Source organism: Cottoperca gobio, chromosome 24, assembly GCF_900634415.1.
Source record: "Cottoperca gobio chromosome 24, fCotGob3.1, whole genome shotgun sequence".
NCBI classification, from domain to species: domain Eukaryota; kingdom Metazoa; phylum Chordata; class Actinopteri; order Perciformes; family Bovichtidae; genus Cottoperca; species Cottoperca gobio.
In genome coordinates, this window is record NC_041378.1 from 14,313,275 (window position 1) to 14,341,150 (window position 27,876).

Below are 27,876 nucleotides of genomic sequence, written 5' to 3' on the forward strand. Positions count from 1 at the left end.
TTTTTCAAACAGCGAGAACATCAACAGGGAAAGTAACTGGGCCGTAATCTAACACAAGGGTTTGGCAATAATGTTAATCTTTTTGTCGACAACTTATGCCAAGCATTTGTCATTGCCAAGGTGGGAGCAAGACACACAGCGGCACAGTGTGTGTTATAAGCATCATGGTTTGCTTTTAAACATAGCTTTACAATTTGAAAAGACTGGGGTTTTTTTACAATGTAACTACAAAAAAGTAAGGAAAGGAAATGATAAACAAGTATAATGATGCAATTCTACATGGTTTCAGAGAGTCACCTAGTATGTAATGAACAGTACTATGCCATGTGACACTGTGGCTGAATGCTCCAGTGAATCCGGGTTGCGATGACTTCCATTTTCATATTCAACACAGCACGTTAATCAACAAGTTAAGTGAAGTATAAAGCCTTAAAGAATGTAAAAAATGTACATACAAAGAAAGACAACTGAGAGATACAGAGACAGAGCGAGACACACAGAGAGAGAGAGACACAGAGAGAGAGACACAGAGAGACACAGAGAGAGAGAGAGAGAGAGAGAGAGAGAGACAGACAGAGAGAGAGAGAGAGAGAGAGAGACAGAGACAGACACAGAGAGAGAGACACAGAGAGAGAGAGAGAGAGAGAGAGAGAGAGAGAGAGAGAGAGACGACACAGAGAGAGAGACAGACAGAGAGACAGACAGAGAGAAGACAGAGAGAGAGAGAGAGAGAGAGAGAGAGACAGACACAGAGAGAGAGACAGACACAGAGAGAGAGAGACAGACCTGGGGTGAAGACATGGGCCTACCAACCCCCAGACCTAATTCAAGCCCTTCTGTTGCCTGACTAGAGAGGACCTAACCTGCAACGGGTGGTCTGACTCTGCTTTGGCTATTCAAAAAGAGAATAATAAAAGAGGAAGGGATGAAGGAGCAGGGGTGGGGATACCTGTGGTGAAAAGTGGGCAGCGGGATAAATGACAAGAAAAGAGAGATGGAGCCAAAGTAGATAAAAAACTCAGTGGGAGAAGATGACCTTGACTCTGACACCCTGTGTGTGTCTGCACTAGCGCTCCCGAGTATGAGAGAAAGAAAAAACCCTCTCGCTTTAGCCTCCAATACTGTATAAATAAGACATCAGGGTAACACTCTCCTCTCTCGCATAAAGGAAGCAATTCCATCAACAGCAATATGTAATCACAAAATAACATGGGACAGGCATCCAGGTAAATCTGAAAATGTCAGCTCAGCTGTGTGTACTTTGTGTTCCTACCTCGTCTGACAGCTGTGAGTAGTGAGTCTCAGCAGTGGCAAGGATAAGGACAGGGCTGAAAGAGGGCACGTCCTGCAGCAGGGTAAGGAAAGTGCTCTTCACAGTGTCACTCACTGTCTCCCACCACTCTGAGATATGCGGCATGAACACCACACTGGGCACACTCCGGCGGGCCTCGCGGAAAACCTGCAAAACACACACACACACACACACACACACACACACACAATGCATCAAAATTCTCTTCATTCTTTGATTTATTTGTCAAGAAGAAAAATAAGAAAAGTCAACTTCAGATGCACCAAATGTTCTTAACCCTGCGAATCACTACTACGAGCTTAAGTTTATGGCATTACACTTTTACTTACTCTTAGCTCTTCTACCTTTACTTGTCACTGAATCTCCCGAATTAACACAGCGTTCGAATTTCAGCCAGCACGTTTTCTTTCAGCCTAGCATTGTTGAAACAGAGCAGCTAATCTTGGTAGGGAGTTATTGCTGGTAGAGGACGGCCAAAGTGTTTGAATGTCGTCTCTTTGCCCCACAGGAAACACAGGAGGAGAGAAACTAGCGCAAAAGTAAATGAGCGTAAACTCAGTAAAGACTCTCACACCGGGCTGAATTGAAACGAGTACATATAAACTTCTTTCTTCTTTCTTTCTTTCAAAGGGGGTGGGGGGACCCATTGGGTGAGCGGTACACCCTCCAAACGCAATGGTAGGGGAAACACTGTCTTAATTGAGATCAATGGGCTAATCCTGTGATTACTCCAAGAGAAAATGTGTTCTTATATCACTTCCTAAATGAAGCCCATTTTTGCTTAAATCTGAATGAATTAAAGAAAAGTTAGCATTAAACTTAAACGCTGTGCAAACAGCTTGTTTGCATCTGTGTGCGTTTTACCTGAGCACAGGACTCCTCTGGCGTCTTAGCGCTGACCGAGTAGAGAGTTGGCAAATCCAGGCGGTGCACCGGCAGCTTGTCTAGGTGGTGCAGCAAGGCAGGGGCCAAGTGGGAGCTCTGTCCTGAGCCCGGGGGCCCGGCCAACATCAGCCGAGGCCGGTATGCTGTGGGCTGTTGGAGGGCAGAGCTAGAAGCAGAAGAGAGTTCATAGTAAGCATAGTGTCCTATGTACTGAGGACCTATTGTTTTCAGTTCAGTCTTGTTCCTTTGCTTCAGTAAGCTAATGTTGCAGCGTAAAGCTGCAGTTGATACCATCTGAAAACCCTGCTCGTGCTTCACTATAAAAGCATATTTATAGTAAATGGCACTGAAATGCCCTTACTGTGAAACCACCTCAGTACATGTTGACAATACTAGCAACATTCTAGATATCTTTGCACCCTGTTTTCTGTCAGTTTCAAGGACAACATTGAACATCTCTAAACAAAATAATAAATACAATAAGGATTGATTTCCCTCTTTTGAACAACATTGAACTCAAGTGAAAGCAACCCCTCGTCAAGTGATGTAGTCTACCACTGTGGCACCGGTGTTAGCTAACAAAGAAACAAACCCTGGCTTTGAGAGCACTCTGATAAGTCAGAGAGCATATTGGCATTAAGTGCATTAAGTTTGGTGCCTAAACAATAAAACACTTTCTATATCTATACATCTACACATTTGCCTTGAGGGGTTTTACCTTCGTATGCCCTACACACCTCTATAGTAGAACAAAGTTCTAACCTTCTGTACTATAAAAAAAACTCAAAGCTTGATAACAGCTCATATGGTTCATCAATGTGTGACCAGGGAATGAGGAGCCTGTAAAAAGCCTTTTCACTTTCCTCCTCTCCTCTGATGTTTGTCTCCGACGCTGCCTTTGGAGAAAATATTTGTTGCTCGTTCCTCTCATTATACAGTCCAACTTTTTGATGGATTGTATGGGAAATAATATGTTATAACTTAAATAAGAGGTTTTCTTCTACTAGGATGAAAACTGTACTCATCATATATGAAAATATATTGAACAAAACAATAGTTTTCCTGTGTCTGTTTTTAGTAGTAAACATGCCACTTTAAATGCAACACATTTACTTTCTTACACGTAGCACCGTTATCACTCGGTGCCTATGAAAACTTTATTCTTTTATTATGGACTCACAAGGAGAAATGGAGGAAGGGTGTGTGCGTTGCAGAAGAGGAGAGATGACTCTTTGGAAATGCAGCAGGCTGGACTTCATAGATGGAAGCAGAGCGTTCCTCATTGTCATCGTCGCTGTACAAATCCTCTTCAAGCAGCTGATTGTCACCGCCTAGCAAAGAGAGGCACACTGCTTAAACAACCACGTTCATGTAGCAACTCAATACTCAAGTTTTGTTTTAGGACAATGGTGGCAAATGCACTTAAAAGTTTGTTTCAACAAAGTTTAATCCTCAGAGCAGCCCTATCACTGACATGAATGTGGTCATTTCACTGAAGAAAGTGAGAGCTGACTTATTAGGCGAGATGTAATGGGCATTTTAAAGCGACACAGCCCTCTGGGAAACATGTCATTATTGGGTGCAACTCCCAAAAGCAATCTCCCACTCAAGTGCTGCATTGTGGCTAATCTGCCCTGAACACTTGTGTTGACTGAGTCACTGCAAGCAGGATGACTGGTCATCCAAACTCTGTGCTATCAACTCTGCATTCTCAGGGGGAATATACTTTATCACACACTTTATGTTCAGTGTGTGAGGGTGATACAAAGCACTTTAACAAGGTGGGGAAAGGAGAAGCAAATAATAAAATACTACAAAGTGCCAGAAGGAAAAGTGCACTAACAAGTGAAACAGGTGGCAGGGGAGAAAAGAGTCAAGGTGGGAGAAGCAACAACCAGCAGTAGGAAAATGAAACAAATTAAACCATAGGCACCTGGGTCCCACATCCCTACCGTGTGTGTTGTCCCCATCAGTACACTGAGCATGGGGGAAGACTCTGAGCAAAGCTTTCAGCACCAAGGAGAAAGAGCTGGCCAGCAGGGGCCTGAGGGTGGGGGACAGGGCTCGGCCAGGGGGAGCCAGGGCCCTCTGGGAGGCTGGGACGATTGTTCTGATAGCCTTGCTGAAGTCGCAGGGCCCCAGGACGATGGACATGACATCCAGGTTCAGTTTGACGCTGCTGCCATAGATCTGGGGGTAGCGGCGGCGCAACGCAGCCAAGGCTGTCTCTGTGCAAAGTGCTTTGATGTCAGCACCGCAGTAGCCTGGGAGCAAGCCAGACACACAAAGGTTAGTGAATCATTCGTGTGCCTAAAATTTGGCTTTATCAAGGTTGTTTGAAAATGGCAAAGAGAACAGGAATGTCAGCGGATTAAATAAAGACGAATTTTCAAAAATGCTTTGCTTGATGTTGGGTCCACATTGGCATGTGATAACTATTATTTTTAGAGCAAAGATGGCATACAGTTTTATACACAGGTGTCTCTCTTACCGACACATTTTTCTGCAATTTCATCTACAAATGGCTCAGACAATTTGGGATTCCATTCCCGTGTGTGAATCTCCAAGATGTGCTTTCTGGCCTTGGGGTGGACAAAGGAAAACAGACACAAAGAAAAACAAAAATTGCAGAGTCAATAGATGAGGGGGCACAAGTCCTGCATAGCCTAATGAGAACAACATGTCAAAAAACACTGGCAAGTTCAACTGCCACAGTGGCTACTAACAAACAATGTAAATTAAATGATTTAATGTGTCACTTAAATGACACATTGAAGATGGATGAGATAGGATAAACGAAAGGAAAAGCATGACAATTATACCGAGGAAATCACATCATCATAATTGAAATTTCAGCACAATATGCCTTTCATCCAATCGTCTCCACAGGACTCTGCTTTCATGAGCAGACATTAAGAACAAAGTGGACTTTTTTGTGGATCAAGGGCAACAACTTTCATCATCTTCATCATATCTCCCTTTCTGTTCTAAAGACACAACTGTGCCAGATTTCCTGGTTTCCATCTTGGGAAAAACCAGGAGGGAGCAGAACTTCAATGTGTAAAGAAGATCCCTATTTGCACAAGAGTGAGGTTTTTAAATCAGCTCAGTACTGGCGAGTTTCACGAGCAATGGCCTGAATTTTAGGCTTTGACTGGCTGTTACAAAACATACAACATTTTTTGTGTGTAGCAGGGAAAAAGGACAAGTTTCCCTCAGTGCAAGATTAAAGCAATCCAATCTGCATAGCAATAATTCTTCTAAAATTGATTTTCTTTTTTAATTTTCAAGAAAACTAATGAGCATCTGCTTTGCCACTTGCTTGATGGATCAAAGCATCCAACACCAAGGACAAAACCGTTGAGGGGACTCTAAATAACCAGGGGGCTGCGTGTACTAATTCAACGCACAACTTTTATGAGTGAAACACCAATCACTTCTGCATTATATTGTGTCTCCAGCTGGCTGTGCTTGTGGATCCAGCATTGGATCTACACTAAGTGCTTAGTCACAATTTTGCATTCAGTTATCTCACAGTTGGCCAGGAGATACAGAGTCTGTGGTGAAACAACATCTTAGCAGGACTCCAGATTGCAATCACGTAGTCGCATTTTGCGACCTATTTGTGCTACTCCAGTTTATAACTAGGAGCACCAGTGCGACTTGCAAATATGTGAAATATAGATACGAAATACTTCATAACTGGACTTTATTATATACTTTTAGAAAGTATTACATTTGTCAGGAGGCTACAGCTAAAAAAAAGTAGAAAAAAAACAAACAATAAAACACATTTAAAACAGACAAAAAAAGAAAACATTTAACTATGTAGCCTACTTACTAGCCACATCAACCAAAACATCAGGGAAAACGCTCTAGTCATGAAACAGTCCCGTGTGGTGTGAAGCCATACGGAACAAAACTGGGTCGTGGTTGGACCAACAGAATTTCAAAGGCAGGAATCTACTAATCTCTTGGTAACTTGTTTTATTGTGCTGTAAAGACAGTAATGTAGGCTACTGACCACAAACCTTAAGTTTACATTTTTTCATTTATTATTTGGCATGTATGTTTGAAAAATACATTTTCCTTTAAAAATAAAACAGCACATTGTTTATGTATATGTATTACCAAAGCTTTATCAGTAATACAGTTAAGATCGAAAAACTATGAATGTGTTGCATTCCATGTCAATTTAAAAAGGTGCACCTGAAATGTTCAGTAGGGAGCAGCAGTGCTCCTGGTGTAAGTCTGGAGCCCTGCTTAGGAAACACTTTAGGACTTTTATGTGCAATATGAAATCTTTGTAGGTATACAAATGGAAAGTGAATGCCATGCATCTACTGTGCAGTGAAAACAAGACTTTACATGTGTGGTTATCTCAATGAACATGTGTCTGCTGTACACGATATTGATGGGTCACTCTGTCTCACCTTCTTGTCGGGCAGGTTGAACAGAAACTCCCGGTCAAAGCGTCCGGGCCTCCTGAGTGCCGGGTCGATAGAGTCAAGTCTGTTTGTAGCACCAATGACCACTATCTCCCCACGACTGTCCAAGCCGTCCATCAAAGCCAGCAGAGTGGAAACAATAGAACTGGACAGAGTGAAGGACAGAATGTAAGCACACATGCAGACACCAGAACACAAATACTTTATTGGGACGATATTGACAAGACTCATGAGCCAGTACTATAATATAATATACTCATCAGTCAGTACTATAATATAATATACTCAGTCAGTACTATAATATAATATACTCATCAGTCAGTACTATAATATAATCATCAGTCAGTACTATAATATAATCATCAGTCAGTACTATAATATAATATACTCATCAGTCAGTACTATAATATACTCATCAGTCAGTACTATAATATAATCATCAGTCAGTACTATAATATAATAATCAGTCAGTACTATAATATAATATACTCATCAGTCAGTACTATAATATACTCATCAGTCAGTACTATAATATAATCATCAGTCAGTACTATAATATAATCATCAGTCAGTACTATAATATAACCATCAGTCAGTACTATAATATAATATACTCATCAGTCAGTACTATAATATAATATACTTATCAGTCAGTACTATAATATAATCATCAGTCAGTACTATAATATAATCATCAGTCAGTACTATAATATAATCATCAGTCAGTACTATAATATAATATACTCATCAGTCAGTACTATAATATACTCATCAGTCAGTACTATAATATACTCATCAGTCAGTACTATAATATAATCATCAGTCAGTACTATAATATAATCATCAGTCAGTACTATAATATAACCATCAGTCAGTACTATAATATAATATACTCATCAGTCAGTACTATAATATAATATACTTATCAGTCAGTACTATAATATAATCATCAGTCAGTACTATAATATAATCATCAGTCAGTACTATAATATAATCATCAGTCAGTACTATAATATAATCATCAGTCAGTACTATAATATAATATACTCATCAGTCAGTACTATAATATAATATACTCATCAGTCAGTACTATAATATAATATACTCATCAGTCAGTACTATAATATAATATACTCATCAGTCAGTACTATAATATAATCAGTCAGTACTATAATATAATCATTAGTCAGTACTATAATATAATCATCAGTCAGTACTATAATATAAAAGGCAAGACATTATTGCACATAGAACACAGACCTGATCTATCAAACACGCATATTGAACAAAGTAGCCTCGTGCAAAAATATAAACTCTTCTATTAAAGTGTTGACTAGAGCTCCAACATGCATGCATTTACCCAGCAGGGCAGAAAGAGGCGAGCATCTATAAACTCAAGCATTAGCACGTTTCATGTTTAGAATAAACTTTGGTCCAGAACTACATTTCAGTTACAAATATTCAATTTTCCACAAGGATGAACTGCAAGCTTTGTTTGCATAATCGGATACTTCCTCACCTGCAGTTCATAATGAAAAGGTCTGACTCAGAATTGAAAATCTTATGATTTCTGATGTTCTATTGCTATGGCTATTCAATGCCAAATAAACAAACGCATATGGACTAAAGTGTCACTGATGTAAAGCACCCAAATCCAAATCTAGACTATTTCATTCTAAAGCTGCAGTGTCAGTAGTTTTGAAGCTGCAGTTTCAAGAAAACCTGCACCACCTATTGGCAAGGAAGGCACCAGCAACTTTAGACCTGCAGATCAGACTTGCCAATATGTAAAGAAGTAATGAAAAGTAATAAAGTTAAAAGCTGCACGTCTCTTCTGTGGGAGGTTACAGTTAGGGTTTATTAATAAGACTTACCTGTGTATCTGGTCTTGCCTGCTAGAGCGAACAGGAGCCAAACCATCAATCTCATCAAAGAATATTATGGATGGCCTCATCAGGTAAGCCTGATCAAAAGCACACACATGGCCATGGTCAAACCGGGAAAAAATAACATTATGCTTATTAAAAAGACATGTTTAAGCTGGATGGGTTACAGTTTACTTAAATAAAAAGGACATTTTTCTGGAAAGCAATATGATCTATATATTAAGATACAATGACTGAACTGAAAATATTCAACCAGCAGCCACCAATTTTCTATTTACATCATGAAGTAAATTCAGGTCAAGTGGCTGAAGCTATGGTTACAAGGATAGTGTCCAATAATAACAGTGTGTTGCCGAGGTGTTTTACCTGGTCGAAGAGCAGGCGGAGCTGGCGTTCTGATTCACCAACCCACTTGCTGAGGCAGTCGGCACCTTTCCTCATAAAGAAGGAAACCTTCCTGTCTCCCTGGCTACACTCATTGGCAAGCGCCCGTGCTACCAGAGTCTTTCCTGTCCCGGGAGGGCCATAGAACAAACACCCTCTAAAAAAGGGAAGGGAGATGGGAAATGGAAACCGTGTTTATTTGATAAACAATCCTAAAAATGGCTTCCTGAAAGTTAACAACATATCTGTGATTTTAATACAATCTGATTTTCCATCAAACCCGTCAGAAAACACAACAAAATTGAAAACCGAATAAAGTGACTTTCTTGAAATAAACAAACATAATCACATCTGAGTTCTTCTCACCTGGGAGGCTGAATCTTAAACCTCTCAAAGATCTCAGGATAAAGCAGTGGGAACACTACCATCTCCTTTAGGGACTGAATGTGATTACGGAGGCCACCCACATTGTCAAACTTCACCTGAGGAGAAAACACACATTTGTAACGTTCACCTACAAATACTGAAGATCTCCGTTCAAAAGGCAATTGGCTTGTAAAACATTTGAACACTTCTAAATGTTAAGATTAAAATTGTGCTGCTTTAAAAGTTTTTTGGGGTATTGTCTTAGCATTTCCACTCACTGAGCTATCAAGGTTCATGGGATCCACATCAGCCAAGCTAGCACCCACTTTCACCCGATCACGCAGCACCCCACTAGACAGATCCTCTGCGTTCAGGTTCATTGGCAAACATCTGTGGGAAAGAAAATAGGATTAGCATGTAGGTTAATAGTCCTAGATCTCCATTATTTTATAGTGTTTGGATCAAAACAGAGGAAGATAATATGGTAGAAGAAAGAAAGCAGCAGTCATCACCTGTTCCTGGCCCGGGTCATGCTCTTGCTTTTTCTCCGCTCAAACCGCTCTTCATCAGAAGACGAGGTGGTGTCACTGCTGTGAATGGCATGTTTCTTCACTCTGGAGAAGTGTAACCATCCAGATTCAGTATTACACCATTATACAGTCACATTTCTGAATCAGCAGAGACCAATGAAACCAATGAAAGACCACAGCTCTGAGCGCATTCGTATGGGTAGTGAAAAGGCTACTTAGGAGTCGTACAATATGACGCACATAGCATCAGATCTTTCACGTTTCTACCAACCTTATATGGCTTCTTCTTGCTGGGGATCTGTGGGTGTCAAAAAGTGAGGGGTTGCTCTGTTTTCTGTTCACAGGCTCTGAGAAAGCAAACACAAAGCGACACACACACACACACACCAGGCCTCTTAAAATAGTTTGAAACATGATTAAACAGAGTAAATCGTTCAATAAATAGACAATGTAGAAAGGTTTGATATATTAAAATAAATCATGTATAAAGCAATTACCAATAGGTGGTGCCTCATATCTCTGCACCGTCTTTCGCTGCCTCAGGTTGTACCGTCTGTCATTTTCCTCTCCTGCTTCTTCTGCTTCATCCCCTTCATCCCCTTCATCCTCTGCATCCTGCTCCTCTTCCTCCCCGTGAGAATCTGAAAGTCACAAAATGCAGTTTTCAAACTTCAGATACGACCACATTTGAGCTTTTAAAATATTCATTCCAAGAACACTAAGCAATGAATTCTGTTAAAGCTGAGGTGGTTTATTAAGTTTTCATGATCTCGCTCCACTGATTCATGAGTACAACATTAAGAGGAAACTGACCTTCAGTCACTTCCTCCTCTTCATCCTCCTGCTCAGTTTTACTCATGACTTTGTGGTGTGTAGGCATGCTGAAAGTGCTCCTGCGCATGGATTTCCTGCGCTTCACCCGGGAATACATGTCCATGTTTTCCTGGGGGAAAAAAGGGCCTTTACACTATCACTCAGATTAGATCATCAGGCAGTGGTACTGTGCTTTTCTAGCTCTGGGTTTTGTGTTACAGCAGAGCCACACATACCTCCTCAGTGTCTCCAGTCCACATGCGAAGTCGCTCCACCTCACGGTTCTGCCTGATGCTGCTGATGTTGTCCATTTCCTGAAGGACAGCCTCAGCAGTGCTGCAAACACATACACAGAACACAACAGGATATAACAAACTGAAGAGAAACATGGGTAAATAATTCTTGTCTTACAGAGGCAGGTGATCTACAGTGCAGTTTTGGACAGTGATGTTTTTCTTTTTCTTGTTCTAAAGAATTACTATGATGGTAAAGTAGGGCTGCCCCCTGAAAAGTGATGAGTCTAACCATCTGTCGGTGACCCCTTAGTAGAGCCTTCTTTCTTGTCAGTCAGTGAGCATTACATTATATTTTTATATTATAGCAGGACGAGCGTTGTTGCTAAATAAAGAAATCACGTGAACAGTGTTTCCCACAGTCGGTTGTAGACTATAGATATGAATGGTGATGACACGACAAAAAAGTCACACCCACAAAGCATGGTAAACGAGATGGGGTCCGTGTTTCAAGACGGGCCGGGTGGTTTGCCGATATCGCCGTAGACTCCTGACGCACTGAGCAGTCCGCCCGGTCGACAGTCGAGCCGGGAGCAGGGGGCCCCGTCCCTCCCTGCAGGGAGAGAGGTTCACAGCACTAAGTCCACAGCCCCAGGAAGTGGTGAGGTCAGGGCGAGGGGCCATAAGCCACCTTCACCCTTGGCCTTTCCAGGCCAACCTAGAGCCAGTCGAATGTTTTGCCAAATCTGTTTTGAATCAAAAAACTCTGATTTGGGTAAAGCCCTTTTGTAAGGTTCTGACTTTAATCTCTAATTTGAGGGTGTTCACATCCATATTAAGTGAACAGGAGAGTAGGACTTGTAGCTATGACTTGACTACTGCACTGTTCAAAAGATTAGGGGGACTCCGTATAAAACTTATTTTGGGATTTCTCACACTATTCTCCAGTATAAGGAGTCCAATTCCATATGTTCCAAGATAAATGAAGTATGCTTCAACAATTTAAAACATTTTAACTTCCAGTTTCTCTTGTGTTTGAAGAAACATTGCAAAGAAAGGTGTCAGTAGTGTGACTGCTAGCTACCTGTTGACCAGCTGGTCAAACAGCAGGCTTTGATTGAGGTGTTCAAATTGGCTCTTCTTCACCCGGCAGCTCCTCTTCAGCTCCACATGGCCATTCATGTGAGAGTGATCTCCTACTCCACGCTCCTCAGTCCGGTGACTCATATGGGCTGCAGCATTAAAAGAATGATTAATTAGAGATCAATTATTTATTTGTAAAATCATATGTTCAAGATGGCTTTTATTTTATTTTTTAAACAGAAAAATGTAAAAGAATTGCATTACCGTGCCCATTTTGCATAATGCGAGAGGACAACCTAGAAATAAAACAACAAAACAAGTGAAAATATGTATGCACAGAAGACCACAATTAATCACATATAATGTTGTTTGACCTCATGTTTAATGAGTTCATGATAGTCTATTTACTGTTTATCTGGTTACAATACATCACATGAGAAGAATGAGATCTGACTCGACAGCCAGTGACAACAAATAGTCGTCTAGATTTAAACTTTTTGTTTTAAAATATATACATTTTTCTGCAAAAGACAATGTACTAATGTACTAATGTACTAATGTACTAATGTACTAGCATCCCTAGCATTGTGTTTCCTGCAACTGACCTGGTGCGGTAGGTGGGAATGTCCCAGCTGACCCTCTGGCTCTTGGTCTGAGGGGACGGGGAGGTATCACTGGAGCTGGGCTCAGAGGCAGTCTGCCGCCGCGTCCGCTTGGAAGGGGGAGCCAAACGCGGGCTGCTGGGACTGCTCACATCACTACTGGGCTCCTTCTGTTGAACAAAAATAAAACAAATTTAAGACAAAAAGGAGGAGAGGACAAAAGTGAGATTCTTTCACAATTATTTGCATAAAACATTCACCCTGTCAATCATTGTATAAAGCAAGAATAATAACCACATAACAGGCAAGCATGAAAACACTGCTCAACAACAAAAAACAAAAGCAGGAGCTCCAAATGTCAAAACCACAATGCAGTATTATGATGAGACAAGACACCTTGAACCCCTTCTTAATGTATTCCCTAAATCACAACAGAGCACCAACCAGACATATGCCCTTGATGCTCACGCCCTTCACAGCTTAACTTTACTGCTGATATGAGAGCATATCTCACTGTTGTCATAGGCAACTGTCTGCAATGCCTGCAGAGGGGTTTGTCTGGCTGGATGGATAGATGCAGACATACTGAAAAGTGCATAATGCACTAACAGTGAACAAATGCACAGCTGTGGCACCTTGAGATCATTCCTCATTTAAAATCATTTTCCAAACATTGTCATAAAAAGATGGTGGGTTAAGGCAACACGTTTTTGACAACAAGGTCTACACACAGGAAATTGATCTGGTTGTGTTAAGTGTACAAAAGCATCTGAATTCTTGGAAATTAACATTGTGAAAGTGTAAAGTTTATCACTAAAGATTGTACAGATCGCATTATCATGTGTCATCGGTTAGCCTAGCTTGCGACACAGCCAGGAAGGATTGTAATTTCTTGATCCACAATTCAACAAAGTATAAACCCTCTCCAGACAGCCCAATAAAACTCAAGAATGTGCTCGTGACAATATATAAATGATCATATTAAAGTTCGTCTGTGTTAAGTGTTATAATAGTCGGAAACACAGACCCTCTCGCATTGCATAATCACAATGTTTACATTTTGTCAGACAGCTTGTAGGTCAGGAGATCAGAGTACAACAAAAGCTATTAATTGAGTGTACTTGTCGAATAAGTAGAAACACAGCATTCTGTATAACGTTGGATTGGCGCGTTTAAAACACTTATTGCAAACACATGCTGTATAGTGGTCTTTGGGGCATTTACAACAGAAAGTTCACCAAGTTCAGACTTGCAAAATACGGGACTTGAGCCAGCCAACTGTTTTGAACCGGGGACTCCCTTCCCCCACTGTAAGCTAGCTGTCGGGTTAGCTATAACCTAAAGACGCTAGCTTAACATAAGCTTTGTCTCTTCACATTTAAGAAAATAATTACGCCAATACTTCCAGCACAGTGACATGAAGTAATGCTAACATACTAATGCCAAAATCCCAGTTGTCTTTATTTAGAGAGCTAATTTATGGAGACAATGGTGAAACAAGTCAGCCAAGCAAAATTGCCAAACACAAAGGGAACTCAACTTGGGGCTAGCCTGGAGTTAACATCGCTAGCTTGTAATTTGACAGCTGTGCAATACGTTTAGTGCGAATGACATACGTATGAATAGCTGCATGCAAGTCTTTTATTGTGCATCTGTGTGACTGAGTGGGTGTCAACTTCTATACTGCTCCTACTTTGCTGTGAATAATACATTATGTAGAGCACCTTGAGGCCACAGCTACAGCTACTTAGCCAACTAGCAGAGCCAGCTACCTAACCCGGCAAAGAAAAGAAACCGGCTTACATGTTCCTCAGAGTTTCGCTCGTTTCTCGACGACGACCTAGTCCTCGAAGATATGAAGGGACCGCTTCTCGGCCGTGAGCTTTTCCTTGTGTTCACCATGTTTTTTCCTTTTGTCTGCCCTTACTGAATCTCCCTAGCCGGTTCCAAACACTGCCTCAGTGAGCGCAGCATCGAGGCGCCATTTCTCTCTCTCTTTCTCTCTCTCTCTCTCTCTCTCTCTCGCTCTCTCTCTCTCTCTCTTTCTTTCTTTCTCTCTCTTTCTCTCTCTGTCTCTCTGAGTGGATGTGGGTTTGTTTGGCAGGTGCATTATTATATTATATTATATTATGTGTTGCTGACTGGACTACAAACACAAAACAAGGTAGCCTAGTTATTATACACATATAACAAATACCATAGTAATTAATACAAGTGTGTGTAGTGTTTTTTCTGTGTTATAATGTGCACTTTACAGTACAGATATTTACAGTGAACACTGGGGATACAGAATTCAATAAACTTTAATAAAGTCTGTCCATTAAGTACTACTGAAACATAATAAGTCCCTAAAGGAATGATAAAGAACAAAAGCTGGCAGACAACAGATGGAAGTGTGCAGCCTACGAAAGGTCACATCTTCACAAAGTGACCATCTCCTTTTTATAAAATGTATAAAAAGTTAATATGAAAAATTATATAAACAATACTATGTGGACATGCAAACCTGGACATCCAGAACTCTGAAAACGATAATAAAAAGTATCATTAATACCTCTAAAAGATATTTTGCAGACATAGACTGAATATTATGTCTATCAAACTTTTATCATTATTTATTACAACCTAAGTCTAAGTTATTGAAATAATAACCATCATTCTCCACTCTTGCTGTTTTTAGTATTGCACCTCATATTGTTCGCTGCACCATGTGGTTCTCAGATCTGAGAAATAGGTTAATATATTATAAACAATGAAACATCATTATATCTGTGAGGCAGAATTCAGTCATTTTAAACTTGTTGAACCTATAAAGACTCAATATATTATACCTTTGATCACACTAGGTTTCCTATGAAGCAAAAGTGACATTTAACAAAACTGTAGTTTGCCAAGAACTTCCTGTTCTCCTCTCCAGAACCCCTGTGGGATTCTGTGACTCCAGTTTGGGGATCACTGCTGAAACCCAAACCTGTGTGTGTGTTGCCTTTTCTATTTCTGGCTTGACTGACTATGTAACTGTGCTAGCCATCTGTTTCATGTTTTGGTTCAAGCTGTGTTTTGAAAAAGAAAAGCATAATCAAAACTATTTTCATTTAATTGGATAATACATATTGTTTGTGTGTGGAGCTGCTGAAGGCACAGTCTGTGGTCCATTTTACACACTATTGAAACCTATTCTAATTCTCAAATGAAATGCAACTAAAACTAGACAACACAAATTATAATGTTTTCTGAAGCTGTCAAAAGCAGTTTTTCAGTAATATTTTTTGATCTTTTGAGTAACACACAAATTAGTCCATCTTTAACTAAAACTCTTCAAGAATATATTTGAATTTATGGTCAAATAAAGGATGTATTGGGCTTTTAATGGGCATGAATCGACAAATCACTTATATACATCAGAGTTTAAAGAGGCTGTGCCCTGACAAATTATGCATACTGAAATTGACTCATCACATATTCATTTAATTACATTTTTCCTTTATGTTGCCAGGAAGAGAGATACAAGATCTCTTCATCTAGGGAGTCCTGGCTATTGAAGAATGCATGCATGCAAGCATTAATGAATTGACTCATAATGAACAGTAGGCTATATCCATTCATTTGTGGTTATACTATCTGCTCCTAGTGAGCTATGTATAGTATGGCAATGTAAATAGTCTGCAATGTCTGCACTGGAACCCTTAAGCACCTGAACACATGTCTTTGTGAAAAGTTATGGAGGAATTTGTGTAACATATCTTATATGTCTAAAATGTAATGGACGTAAAATAATGATATACTAATCTTGGAAAGATTAGGTAATAGTAGACATAAATAAACATATTCATCAGATGGCAGTCCAATGGAGGGGCAGGTGTGGCAATATTCATATTTTTTGGTTGTAATAGTCCTAGCATAGTCCTAGTAATAATAATAATAATAATAATAATAATAATAATAATAATAATAATAATAATAATAATAATAATAATAATAAATTGTATTTGTAAAGCGCCTTTCAAAGCTAAAAGCAACCTCAAGGCGCTAAAGTGAAATGTTGATATTGAAAAAAAGTGTAATCTACATACATACGTACATCTCTGTACCCCAAATGCCCAAGACTATATAATGAGAAGATTACAGCAAAGTGATTAGGGAATTAAAAACAATTAAAAAATGGCTCAGTGATGATAGCATGCAGTATATCATATCATCATCATTTAATACTGTATCATCAGTTCAAAATGCAAGACTGTGTGCGGTACAGTTTCACTACGACAAGAGGAGTCGACATACGGCACTGCTACGTCACAAACATTGCTCAGCAGAAGAGCTGCTGCACGAACTATATGGCTGGCTGCAGATGTGGAGCCCGGGATTAACCGACAACACACAGACTGGTAAATCAGTATCTGATTCAAACCGTATTACGCGCATGCAAATGAGAATCTACTGTGTGTATATGTGTGTAAATATAATCCATGTTATAAAACACAGCAGGTCCTACGTCGTTGGCTCTGTGCGCAGCCATGTCTTTCTACGCCTATTTACATAATTAACGATAACGCTACAGGCTGCTTGGTTGTTTATCAATAAGGTTATATTATAGATCTCTATAAAAATGACTTGTGATTGTATGTAAATGCATTTCATAATAAACGATTGGGCTAATGAAGGTTACCTCTAAATGTATTAAAGATGCCTTTAAAGCTGTGATAGGCCCTATTATGACGTTTGCTCCGTCCACTTGTTTTCTAATAGATGGAAAACACACTGCATCATGAAAGAGATTGACACTGTGGGAGGTGAGAGAGATGAAAATGGGTAAGTTACAACAAATCGACACAAATCGAATAATCTTTCCTTAACATACTTTATATTTAAATGGAACAACTGTTGCTTTAACGCTTTATACTTTACTTACTATTTTACAAACTGTTTACATCTCTATGTATATATGTCTTACTTATTATTATGTGTATATCATTACCTACATTCCTGTTTACATCTCTCTATATATTTATTATTATTATTATTATTATTATTATTATTATTATTATTATCATTATTATTATGATTATTATTATTATTATTGTTATTATTATTATTATTATTATTATTATTATTATGTGTATATCATTACCTACATTCCTGTTTACATCTCTCTATATATTTATTACTTATTATTATTATTATTATTATTATTATTATTATTATTATTATGTGTATATCATTATCTACATTTCTGTTTACATCTCTCTATATATTTATTACTTATTATTATTATTATTATTATTATTATTATTATTATTATTATTATTATTATGTGTATATTATTACCTACATTCCTGTTTATTACATGTCATTATGCTTATGAATTTACTACATTCATGTTTACATTCAGTTTATTAATTTGCAATCACTACAAATGTAGATTAGCCCTATATTTTTATTGTTATGTTTTAAATTCTCATTTTGCTTTTGCCTGCGTGAGTTTCCTTTTTTTACATATAATTACAAAAAATACTTATTTATTGAGCATTGTTGGAGGCAGCCTGAGATCCAAAATGTTCATTGCCAGCGACTGCTTCACTGTAATAACATGAAACTTTAATTGAATTTAAGCGTTGCCATTAATCCTGTATTTGTGTATCAACATTTGTCCTGAAAGAAACAATAGCAAGTAAACTTAATCACTGGATTTATATGTAGGTCAGTATCATGTGTGAGAAATCAATTTGGTTGGTCCAAGAGAGCACTTTTCTTCTTGACGTGCATTTTCTAGTTTGCAAACCTGCACACTTAACATAACCTGGGGGTGAGAACTCACCAATTCAAAGCCAATGTATAATAAATCCTCGGACTGAAGGTTGCAATCAATAAGACATGTAATTACTGAATTGCACACTTGTCTATTTTTAATGGGTTTCCAGTGAAGAAAATGAAGAGGAGGCTCCAATGAGGCGTAGCTTCTCGGTGGAAGACCTCCTCGATGAGGTGGAGAAGATCTGTTACGATGCCTCGGGGACATCAAAGGTCAGAAACAGATTCACAACCCTAAATCTTCAGGATAGTATTTCTGCACATGTGCATTTTGCAGCTGACACAGCACAACTTCATTATGTCCACCAACATCTTTTGAGATCGTTGGCGGTTTACATTTATGCAATTAATATCACTGTCACAGGCTGATCAGGGCTGATTTTTGTGGCCTATATTCCAGGTGGAGATGGTGGTGAGGCTATGGAAGGATGGCTTCAGTGTAAACGACGAGGAGTTTCGCTGCTACTCCATACCAAAGAATCAAGACTTCCTGGATTCCATCAAACGGGGGTGAGAGAAAGCCACAGAAATTTTACAGGTGTATTGAGTATGATTTTACAGCCTTGAAGCGCTAAAGGACCTTAGTATCTTAAGCTCTGATAGGGTTTTTGATTAGTACTGGTGACTTAACAACTACCTCTTTGAGGTTGTACTTTTCATGCCACCTGCTACTTCTTCTCCACTATATGTCAGAATTAAAATATTCTACTCTTTAATTTATTACAATTATTTGACATTTTTCATTACTAGTTGCTTTAAAAATTAAGATGTTTGTGGCAGAATATTCCAACAATCAATCAATTAATAATAACAATAAATAATCAACTAATTAATCCGAGATGAAAATAATCACTAGCTGTTTTATACAAAATAGTTCAAAATGAGCTTCTACATGAATGCATGAGTATGAGCAATAATAATCTAATGATATAATATATAATAGTACAGTCACAGGGGACATCTTCCTGCATTGAGTAGCCAACCTTTACTTCCTTATCATACTATCATACTTTTACAACAGAGTATTTTTTTTGGAGTGTAGTTGTATTAGTTCTTGTACTCAGTGATCTGAATACTTCTTCCCTGGTGTGAAACAACCTAATTTGTTCCCCTCATATTGTTAAGCGGTTAAAGATGGAGGACAGTGCTGTAATCTGCAACACATATTATTCTCCAGCCGCTCAAAAGCAAATAACAAAGCAGTGTTATTATTATTACTTTTATTGCAGTATTCTACTTCATACCTGGATGTTTCTGTTGGTTCTGGTTTGTATTGAGAAATGTCACCTGTTTGTAGATGGCAAACCTGTATCAGTGACTTATTGAGACAATTTCTGAAGTTAATAAAAACAAGCGCAAATTCACAATAGCTGTGACCACTTACATGCATGCATCCAGGCTTTCATGCATAAACACACACACATCCTCACAAACACAAACACTAGACCTACATGCAACATTTTGCTAGTCTGGAGAACAACATTACATAATGGCAAATAAAGTTGACTTTCAGTTTCAGTTCGCTCTGCTTTGCTTGCACGCGCTCTCTCTCTCTCTCTCTCTCTCTCTCTCTCTCTCTCTCTCTCTCTCTCTCTCTCTCTCTATATATATATATATATATATATATATATATATACAGTGTTTCTATAGAGATATGTAACTCCAGTGTAACATAATGTCTGTCCTTGGTTTGATCTTACATCAACCATCTTACAAACCCCATCAGAAAGTAGCAGCAAAGAAGTCCTCCTACAGACCTCAACCAGGCGACTTAAGATAGATAAAGCATAATGCTCGTTAATGCTCATTTGTCATATTGAATGATCTGACTAGCCCGGTCTTTTATCTGTCCCAGGGAGCTTCCGGCAGAGTGGGAGAGCAGAGCAGAGGAGGAGGAGCTGGAGATCAGTGTGGAGGATCTGACGGAGGAAAATTATGTCCCCAGGAAAAAGGCCTTTCACCCCTTCAGCGGCAGAGGGTACCGACTTGGCAGGTAAGAGATCGGTGTTGTGATAATATTACAAAGGTTACATTTGAGAGAACTATACATGTTGAGACATGACATTTCTAAAAATAATTATTGGTAAAACTTTATATGAAGGTCATGTCTATAATGCATTATGTGCACATTCATAAGACATTATACTGCATTTACAAGGCTTTATAATACTCTTTGTAAATGTTTTTAATCCTGCATGACAACATATAGCAACTTTTATATGGGGCGGACATAATGTATTATAAGTTCAGCATTCATAATGCTTTATATCTCCATGCCAAAGTGACAACAGTGTTTGATTGAAGGAAGTCCTCAGTTACACAGCACATTATAAGTAACATAACTTGAAGGACTGATCTTATGTAACATAACAGATTATAATAAATGATACATTTCTGAAATGGAATAATGTCCTATAAACATCAATAACATGATTTTGTGAGCTTTAAGTAAAGTGACAGCACTGTATGTGATTTAGTTTTGTTGTCTTACACAGCAGCAAATACTGCTCCTAAATCCTCAAAATTGCCACACAGCAAAAAAAAAAAAAATTGATAACAATAATAATAATCATTTTCCTCCAGGCAATGTAGTTCTTCAGCTACACACAGACACTGTCACATTTATAAAGAGTGTTCTAAAGCCTTATGAATGCATAACAAGGTCTGATGTTTGTGCTTATAATGCATTATAGATATGACCTTCACATAAAGTGTTACCGAATTGGGAAGCATATAAATATTGTCATTAATAATCAGTAATGTACCTGTTGATTTGGCTTTATTGTTTTAAAGTAGTGTTATGTCTCAAGTCTCAAGATACTATACTACTTTCTACCACTAGGTGTCCTTCTAAATCCAGGTATCAAAACACCCACAAGTAAATCTGAGCGAACAGATAAACTCAGAGGCTCAACATTTTCACTGTATGAATACTAAATTGTCCAGAGAGTCCTAAAAATATTTAGTGTGAGATTGTGTCTGCCTACACCTAGTAGTAGTCAATGAGAAGGATGCATATGCTGTATGTACCTTTAACTGGTTCTTAATCTGTTATTTATTCCTGTCCATCCCCAGCGTTGCACCCAGAGTAGTGGCCAGGTCACCATCTGTGCAAGAGGATGGAGAATCTCCTCCTATTCCCATGGTAACACTAGACCACGCCCTTCCTGTTACCTCCCTTCAGATCTGGTTGGCTGACGGCAGGAGATTGGTGCAGAGGTTTAACCTATCGCATCGGTGCGTATCCCAAAGTCCAAAAAACCACTCTCCACATCTGTGTACATAATAAAGAGAGACGTTAGCGTTCTGCGTATGGAATATCTCGACACTACTGCTGTGCTGTCTGTAAATCCCATAATCTTAAACATCGCAGTAAATAAAAAAGAAGTTCATGGGATAACATAAGATTTTAGTTTGTACCAGTTCGGGAAGTGGTGAGGGAGTTTGTCTGAGGATTACGTAATGAATGCTGGAGTTGAAAGCACAGTGCATGTTATATCCCCGGCCACGGTGCATGGGGCTACAGAAAACATAATCTGAGCTGTAGCAACGGAGTGGATCTATAAAATCCCCAGAGAGGGATTGCGTAACTGGGATGTAGCATTTATATAACAGGGTTAGTAGCTAAAGGATAGGGAGGGCTGAACCCCTCCACCGTTCAGCTGGCCTCAGTGTGTGAGGAGTGGGGCTGCCTTAACATCGCTTGTGTATGCTGGGCGGTGATAAATAATGCATGATGTTACTAGTATAGTGCTTCAGAGAGGCATCATGTGTCACATGAGACAGTAGAGTATTTGGGCGGTTACGCTTTGCTATTGAGAAGGAACAGGCATGAGGAATAGTTGTGCCTCTTTATATTATGGAAGCGATAACGTACAGCGAGCAGGTCGTTATTGCGAAATAAACCCAGACAGCGTGAGTGAGTCTTGAATCAACCTAAAGGGGTTCATTTTGCAAACCACTCGCTGTACATTATTCTGCTTATTACAAGGCGACTTACTAAAGAAATCAATAGTTTGACACAAAATCTTGATTTAAAAAATAATTGTATTGATTTAAAAAATGATTTTATTGCTTCCGTGAAGAGAAATGACCCGCTGTACGGTTGGAACTGACAGGATTGGACGTGGTCCCTTAGAGTCTACGATCAAAGTGTCCATAGCAACAGTCTGTTCTTCATAGCACTAGTCCGCTATACAGAAATCACAAACCGTACACTGACCGATCACAATCTATATTCAACAAAGTCGTATAATAGTTCTTTGTATCCTCCGATCCCGATCTATCTTTAATTCTGTCTCTTGTTATTTTCTAGGATCAGTGATGTTCAAGATTTCGTGGCACGCTGCCAGAGAAGCTGCCCACCTTTCGTCCTGACGACATCAGTTCCTTTCCGGGAACTCAGCGACAAAGGATTGAGTCTCGAAGAGGCCGATTTGGCCAACGCCGTCATCGTCCAGAGACCCCTGAACACACAGGCTCCGTTTGGACACTTCTGAATAAAAGGGCCCCCGTAATTCCAACAACACAACCACTTACCCCCTGACACCTCACCATGACCCTGATTGCAGTCTCAAGGCCTCCTTTATCTTATAATATATCTCTATTCTGCAGTCTGTGCTGCTTTTGATGATTGTTATACAGTATATTCTTCTCCGTGTGGGATAACCTAATGTAGATATTATCAGTTCTTCACCATCACAGGTGCTAAAGTACTGTTGTCAATGCTTACTTTGTGTTCTCCCTCTGGAGGACAGTGTTTACCTGCCAACAGATCTCCCAAAACCCCCAAACTCCTGAAAAGCAAAGCAATCCTGTCGCCCGTGCAGATGGTCAACCATGTGTGTCCATCTGTTGGTTCCTCCTTCCTTCCTTCACACACACACATGCACAACACCACCACCAGCACCACCAACCAACTCTCTAAAGTCTTCCCAAACTGTGATCACCAGTTTTTCTGCACTATTTAAAAAAATGAAGGGGCTGATATTTCAATTTGTATCTCCGAGCTTAGCATTATATTTAACGTATGATGTTTTGTTTGCACATTATTATTGCTATTAAAAAGGGAAAATATGACAGCTTGTTATTTGTGTTGGCCTCCGGTATGTTGAGGTCTATGAAATGTTATGCCATTTGTTCTCGCGGGGGAGATTTAATTCAGAATGTACAATGTATTGTTTTATTTGACTGCATCCTTTAAAGACATATCAATGAACAATAAAAATCCTCCTCAAAGTTCTACATATTTCTATTTCTTTTTTTGACGTAATACAAAGTGGTATATTTTCAAAGCGCTCTGAGTATTCAGACTCATATTATGACTGGCCAGATGGAAAGACTGCTGACAGACTCATTTGATAATTAAGGTATCCATCAGCTTCAAGCGATAGCAATTATCTCGGTTATTATGACATGACCACAAGCTTCACCTTATTCCGTGTTGTAGTGCAACATCTGTGCTGTCATTACAGATTTAAGGGGGATTTAGATTAAGGAGGAAGGGAGGAGCCACTGATGTCAAAGAAGTCAGAATTAGAGGAATGATGACACAGAGAATGGAAAGCTTGTATCTGATGGTATGAAGTGTAACTGCAATGATCATTGAGTGTAATAGTGGGTTGTAAAAACAAGTTGCCTGACAACTGAACTGTTCAAAAAGACAAAACAATCTCATTGAGATGGGGTTGAGTAAAGTTCAAGTCTTTTCTTCTTGAATGAGGCATCTTTGTGTCTTGGCATATGTTACTTGATTCTTCTCCGTCTCTTTTCTGCCTGGCCTCGGGAAGAAGGCGAACACCATTATACATCTTCAATATTTAAAGCAACGGGAGGGCGGGGTGTGCAGACCAGGAGAGGGTATGTATTTGTTCATTGCTGAGGAAGAAGAGGCGACAGCCTCAGGACAGTCAAGGTCAAGGGGAAGAAACGTTCTAATATTATAATCCCCTCTGAACCTTTCTATGAGGCCACATTTTAAGATTTTTTTACTTGAATGTGCAGGCTGCGGGCATCACTTGGTTGACAGCCAGAGGGGGTCTGGCTAAGTAAAAGTAAGAGTAAAAGAGAGCACATTTCCTTTCTGCTACATATTTAATAAGGCTAAGCATGCAGGGAATTACTTTCTCTTTAACTCCCACATTTCCTTTCAGAATGACCCTTTTACTCGCGCAGCAGTCAACCTTTTTCATTTTGCACATTCCTCTTCACGCATTATCGGTAACATACCCTTTCTAATGCAGGTCATATGCCTGACTTTTCTGCAGCAGTGCCTTTTTTCATTGTCAATAATGTGGTTTTGGTTGAGGGCTTGCATGCTTGGAATTCATGGAGAGGTCTGGGTTCACAAGCCAAGGTCTCCATGACATGTTTGCTGTCATGCTCTGAGGAGAGGCTTACTGTGGAGAGTAAGCATCTTGCACTAAAGGAGCTGCTTTTGAACATGCTTTGTGGGAAATTGAAAGGCATTCAATACATCATGAGTCAAAAACTGAAAAAAGGGCCTGCAAAAATAGCATTACTAATATGTGTAGAACTGTATCTCATTGTCCAAGCAAACGGAAATGTGTGCCTTCTTTTCAGAGTCAAGAATAGATGGAATTATTTTCATGTCATTAACATTTTTCGAGGCAGGGACATTGTTATGGCCTGGTCACACCAGAAAGCGGCACAGCGTATAAATGTATCCATGCATATTCACAAAACATTTGCTTTAAGAGGCTCGGCGATGTAAGGACTACTCGCAGGGCTACTTGATTAACTACTGTAGCTGGCAAGCTAACCTCTAACATGCTAGATAGCAGGACATGCTGGCTCGTGTCAGTCACTGTACTCCTTTCTAGCGTGTAATGCTCGTTCTGATGTTGTACAGGATTTTATCAAATTAAGATTTTATTCAAGAGGAGAAAAAAGCTTGCGGGATAGTAAGTTCACACAGTGGATTCAAGAGACCGTAGAGTACTATCCAAGTTGAAGGTCAAAGTAAAAAGAGGAAAGACACTATCCATCTTTTTAGGAAATGTAGGGTCTTGTTCTTTTTAAAAATCGTTTTTTTGTGAGTCCCTCAAAAAAAGTGCAATAAGAGTACCCCTTTAAGTAGTCCTACCACACACACACACACACACACACTCTCTCACACACACACACACACACACACACACACACACACACACACACACACACACATTAGCCTATTCAAACTTATTTAGAAGTGTTTCAAACTATTTCGTACACCATATGGATGATAATGGGTATGTGATAGATGTGCTTGTTGAGTTATTTTCACACACACACCTTTTCGGCTCCTTGTTCAAAGGATTACACAGGTAATTATGAGTGACGGAAATGAAACTAAACTGCATTTTAGACATTCCGCTTGCACCACACCACTTAGATATCACATTCCCGACCGGCATGTTATCAGATAATAATCACACACCAATAACAGATTCATATGAGACAGGTGAGTGATCGTAAACAGATTTATCACAAAGCGTGGAACGCTTTCATGTGGATGTGTCATTAAAAAAATACGACTGATGATTATCTTCCACAATAGAATACCATAGGAATAGTGTAGCATTGTTTATAAAATGAGATTTAAAAAGAAATGTGATTATGTCGCTCTGTCACTAAAAACACTATATGGGCTAAGCCTCTATGAAATATTATACAACAGTATTTTTGTTCCATGGCCTCATTGTAATATTTTCCCATCCACAACACACTGCTGGTGTCAAGCACTCGCCTGCCATAATCTCCTCACAGATGTCCACGCACGCACGAACATGCATAGCCTACATGCATGCAATCCGTTTAGTGTCATACACCGTGACGGCCGCTGCAGGGCGCAGCTCCGTCACTGCAGACTGAAAACAAGCGAGAGGAGAGACGCGCAGACCATCTCCATCCTCCGCAGTCTCCTTCTCATCCTGCCCCGTCTGGCTGACTGGCAGATCACCACACTGAGCAAAAACTAACTTACAACAGCTGACAGCACCCGCTGCTTTTACATTAACACGGGGTAAGATCGTAAATGTGTTTTGTCCTTCAAGGTCTGTGTCAGGTGTGAAGAGGGTTCGTGGAGGCACTTACAGGAATAGTAAGATGAGGGCAGACACACTCCTGCACGGGACATCGTCGCTGTTTGCTATTTTCCTTCATAGTCAGTCATATTCAAACTGTCAAACACAGCTGATGATGGTAACCTGCATGACATTTGACTTTTAGTAGGCTATATATTAAAATATATATAAAATGTTGCTTAAGCTAGAGTGTGATCATATGTGTTTGATCATGTGTGTGTGTGTGTGTGTGTGTGTGTGTGTGTGTGTGTGTGTGTGTGTGTGTGTGTGTGTGTGTGGTTTCTTGTTACATTCTCCTGCATCTGTAGTCAACTCTTCTTTTGTGCATTGTCCCATTTATGTGTTTTTGTGCATACATCCAGAGTCTTTGTCTGTGTGTTTATATGCCTGCATTCTTGTGCTTGCACGTTGCAGGAAATGCCTGTCATTGAGTGTCAGTGTGTGCCTATATGTGTGTTTTTTTCTTTATGCATATGTGTGCCTGACTTTGCCCTTCCCTTCCCTCCTGGCCTCATTCCAGAGCAACAACAGCATGTGAATATGGCAGAAAGCGGCAGAGTTGTCACAGAGGAGCAGCAGGAGGAGCTCCCAGCAGCCTCTGGAGCCGTCACTCTCGTGCACCACACACACACTCGGAGTCAGAGCCACATCCAGTTTCACCCTCTGACACACACCACCCAGTGGCAGCCAGCGGCTCCTCGCACTCTCGCTCACACGAGGAGTCACAGTCACACTCACTTCAACACTCCCTCGCACACACAGCCTCAGAAGTACGGCTGTCGCCTCACACACAGCCTCTCAGCCATGGCCAAGGGAGAGAAGGGAGCTCAGGGCTCTGCAGGGAAGCTCATCAAGCCCACTGAACCGCTGTTCCCCAAAACTCCTCAGCAGGTAAGATCACCTGCTTCTGGTGCTTCTTTTGTATTGTTATCGAATGTAATGGCAGTATTTTAAGTCACACTGTTTGGACCCTTGCTGCATAGTAAGGCTAAATATGAGTGAGGATTTCCAATCTCATCTGGTTTTGTTTGTGTGACATTCATTGATTTGGATGGAGAGGAAGAAAAGATGGAAAGTGTGATCTCTTTAGTCGCTCATCTGTTTGTGATTAACCAGATACATTGTTTTTCTTGTGAACTGTAATCCCTCAGATAATAGAATCAATGTCGGGGAAGTTAATTGTTTGCATTTATGAAAGGTTGTTCCCATTGATGGGATGCCCTGCTACAGATGATTGCTTTCCTTTGCCTGATCAGTGGACTTGAATGAATGATGAAGACAGTCGTAATCACGGCAGTAATAGGAAAGAAGACAGTGAATAGACAGTAGAAAGGGATGAATTACTAAAGTGTTGCAAAGACCAGAAGACTGGGGTTGACCTACCTGTCGTGTTCGTGTTTAATCTTACGTTATTCAGCTTTATTAGAGCTACATGGGTGATT

At 39.7% G+C, this 27,876-nt stretch overlaps 3 protein-coding genes across 8 annotated transcripts in view; 2 read left to right on the forward strand and 1 right to left on the reverse strand.

The window, feature by feature from the left end:
• The window catches only part of atad2b (ATPase family AAA domain containing 2B), a 65,971-nt gene extending 51,417 nt beyond the window's left edge, over positions 1–14,554 (reverse strand). For 4 of the 6 annotated variants that reach the window (XR_003834606.1, XR_003834605.1, XM_029462890.1 and 1 more), the window contains exons 1-20: positions 14,346–14,554; positions 12,546–12,712; positions 12,205–12,236; positions 11,942–12,089; positions 11,336–11,470; positions 10,861–10,960; positions 10,625–10,754; positions 10,309–10,452; positions 10,083–10,158; positions 9,794–9,895; positions 9,560–9,671; positions 9,282–9,397; positions 8,898–9,072; positions 8,520–8,608; positions 6,631–6,790; positions 4,689–4,779; positions 4,150–4,461; positions 3,378–3,528; positions 2,177–2,363; positions 1,274–1,459 (exon numbers count right to left, since the gene is read on the reverse strand). Coding sequence is in view for 4 of the 6 variants with exons in the window: in XM_029462890.1 (XP_029318750.1) it covers positions 1,274–1,459; positions 2,177–2,363; positions 3,378–3,528; positions 4,150–4,461; positions 4,689–4,779; positions 6,631–6,790; positions 8,520–8,608; positions 8,898–9,072; positions 9,282–9,397; positions 9,560–9,671; positions 9,794–9,895; positions 10,083–10,158; positions 10,309–10,452; positions 10,625–10,754; positions 10,861–10,960; positions 11,336–11,470; positions 11,942–12,089; positions 12,205–12,236; positions 12,546–12,712; positions 14,346–14,444 (2,712 nt within the window). In the remaining 2 variants the exon portion in view is untranslated. Of the gene's footprint in view, positions 1–1,273; positions 1,460–2,176; positions 2,364–3,377; positions 3,529–4,149; positions 4,462–4,688; positions 4,780–6,630; positions 6,791–8,519; positions 8,609–8,897; positions 9,073–9,281; positions 9,398–9,559; positions 9,672–9,793; positions 9,896–10,082; positions 10,159–10,308; positions 10,453–10,624; positions 10,772–10,860; positions 10,961–11,335; positions 11,471–11,941; positions 12,090–12,204; positions 12,237–12,545; positions 12,713–14,345 lie in introns of those variants that run through there. The other 2 variants (XM_029462891.1, XM_029462892.1) reach the window with 2 other exon arrangements.
• Positions 14,555–16,811: 2,257 nt separating this feature from the next.
• Positions 16,812–23,592, forward strand: ubxn2a (UBX domain protein 2A). Its single transcript, XM_029462633.1, has 7 exons — positions 16,812–16,927; positions 17,289–17,351; positions 18,461–18,563; positions 18,751–18,860; positions 20,206–20,343; positions 21,426–21,587; positions 22,666–23,592. The coding sequence occupies exons 2-7, from the start codon at positions 17,308–17,310 to the stop codon at positions 22,847–22,849; spliced, it is 741 nt and encodes a 246-aa protein (XP_029318493.1). The 5' UTR covers positions 16,812–16,927; positions 17,289–17,307; the 3' UTR covers positions 22,850–23,592.
• A 2,670-nt stretch (positions 23,593–26,262) lies between these two features.
• mfsd2b (MFSD2 lysolipid transporter B, sphingolipid) overlaps positions 26,263–27,876 on the forward strand; it is an 18,807-nt gene continuing 17,193 nt past the window's right edge. Inside the window, exons 1-2 of the mRNA XM_029425192.1 lie at positions 26,263–26,373; positions 26,955–27,325. Of these exons, the coding sequence (XP_029281052.1) occupies positions 26,975–27,325 (351 nt within the window). The 5' untranslated portion in view covers positions 26,263–26,373; positions 26,955–26,974. The remainder of the gene's footprint in view (positions 26,374–26,954; positions 27,326–27,876) is intronic.

Excerpts from the sequence above, each read along its gene's own strand:
- ubxn2a (XM_029462633.1), top strand. The coding sequence starts at position 17,308 with ATGAAAGAGATTGACACTGTGGGAGGTGAGAGAGATGAAAATGG. Across the intron at positions 17,352-18,460 it reads GGTGAGAGAGATGAAAATGG|TGAAGAAAATGAAGAGGAGG; the intron begins GTAAGTTACAAC and ends ATGGGTTTCCAG. Across the intron at positions 18,861-20,205 it reads CTGGATTCCATCAAACGGGG|GGAGCTTCCGGCAGAGTGGG; the intron begins GTGAGAGAAAGC and ends TATCTGTCCCAG.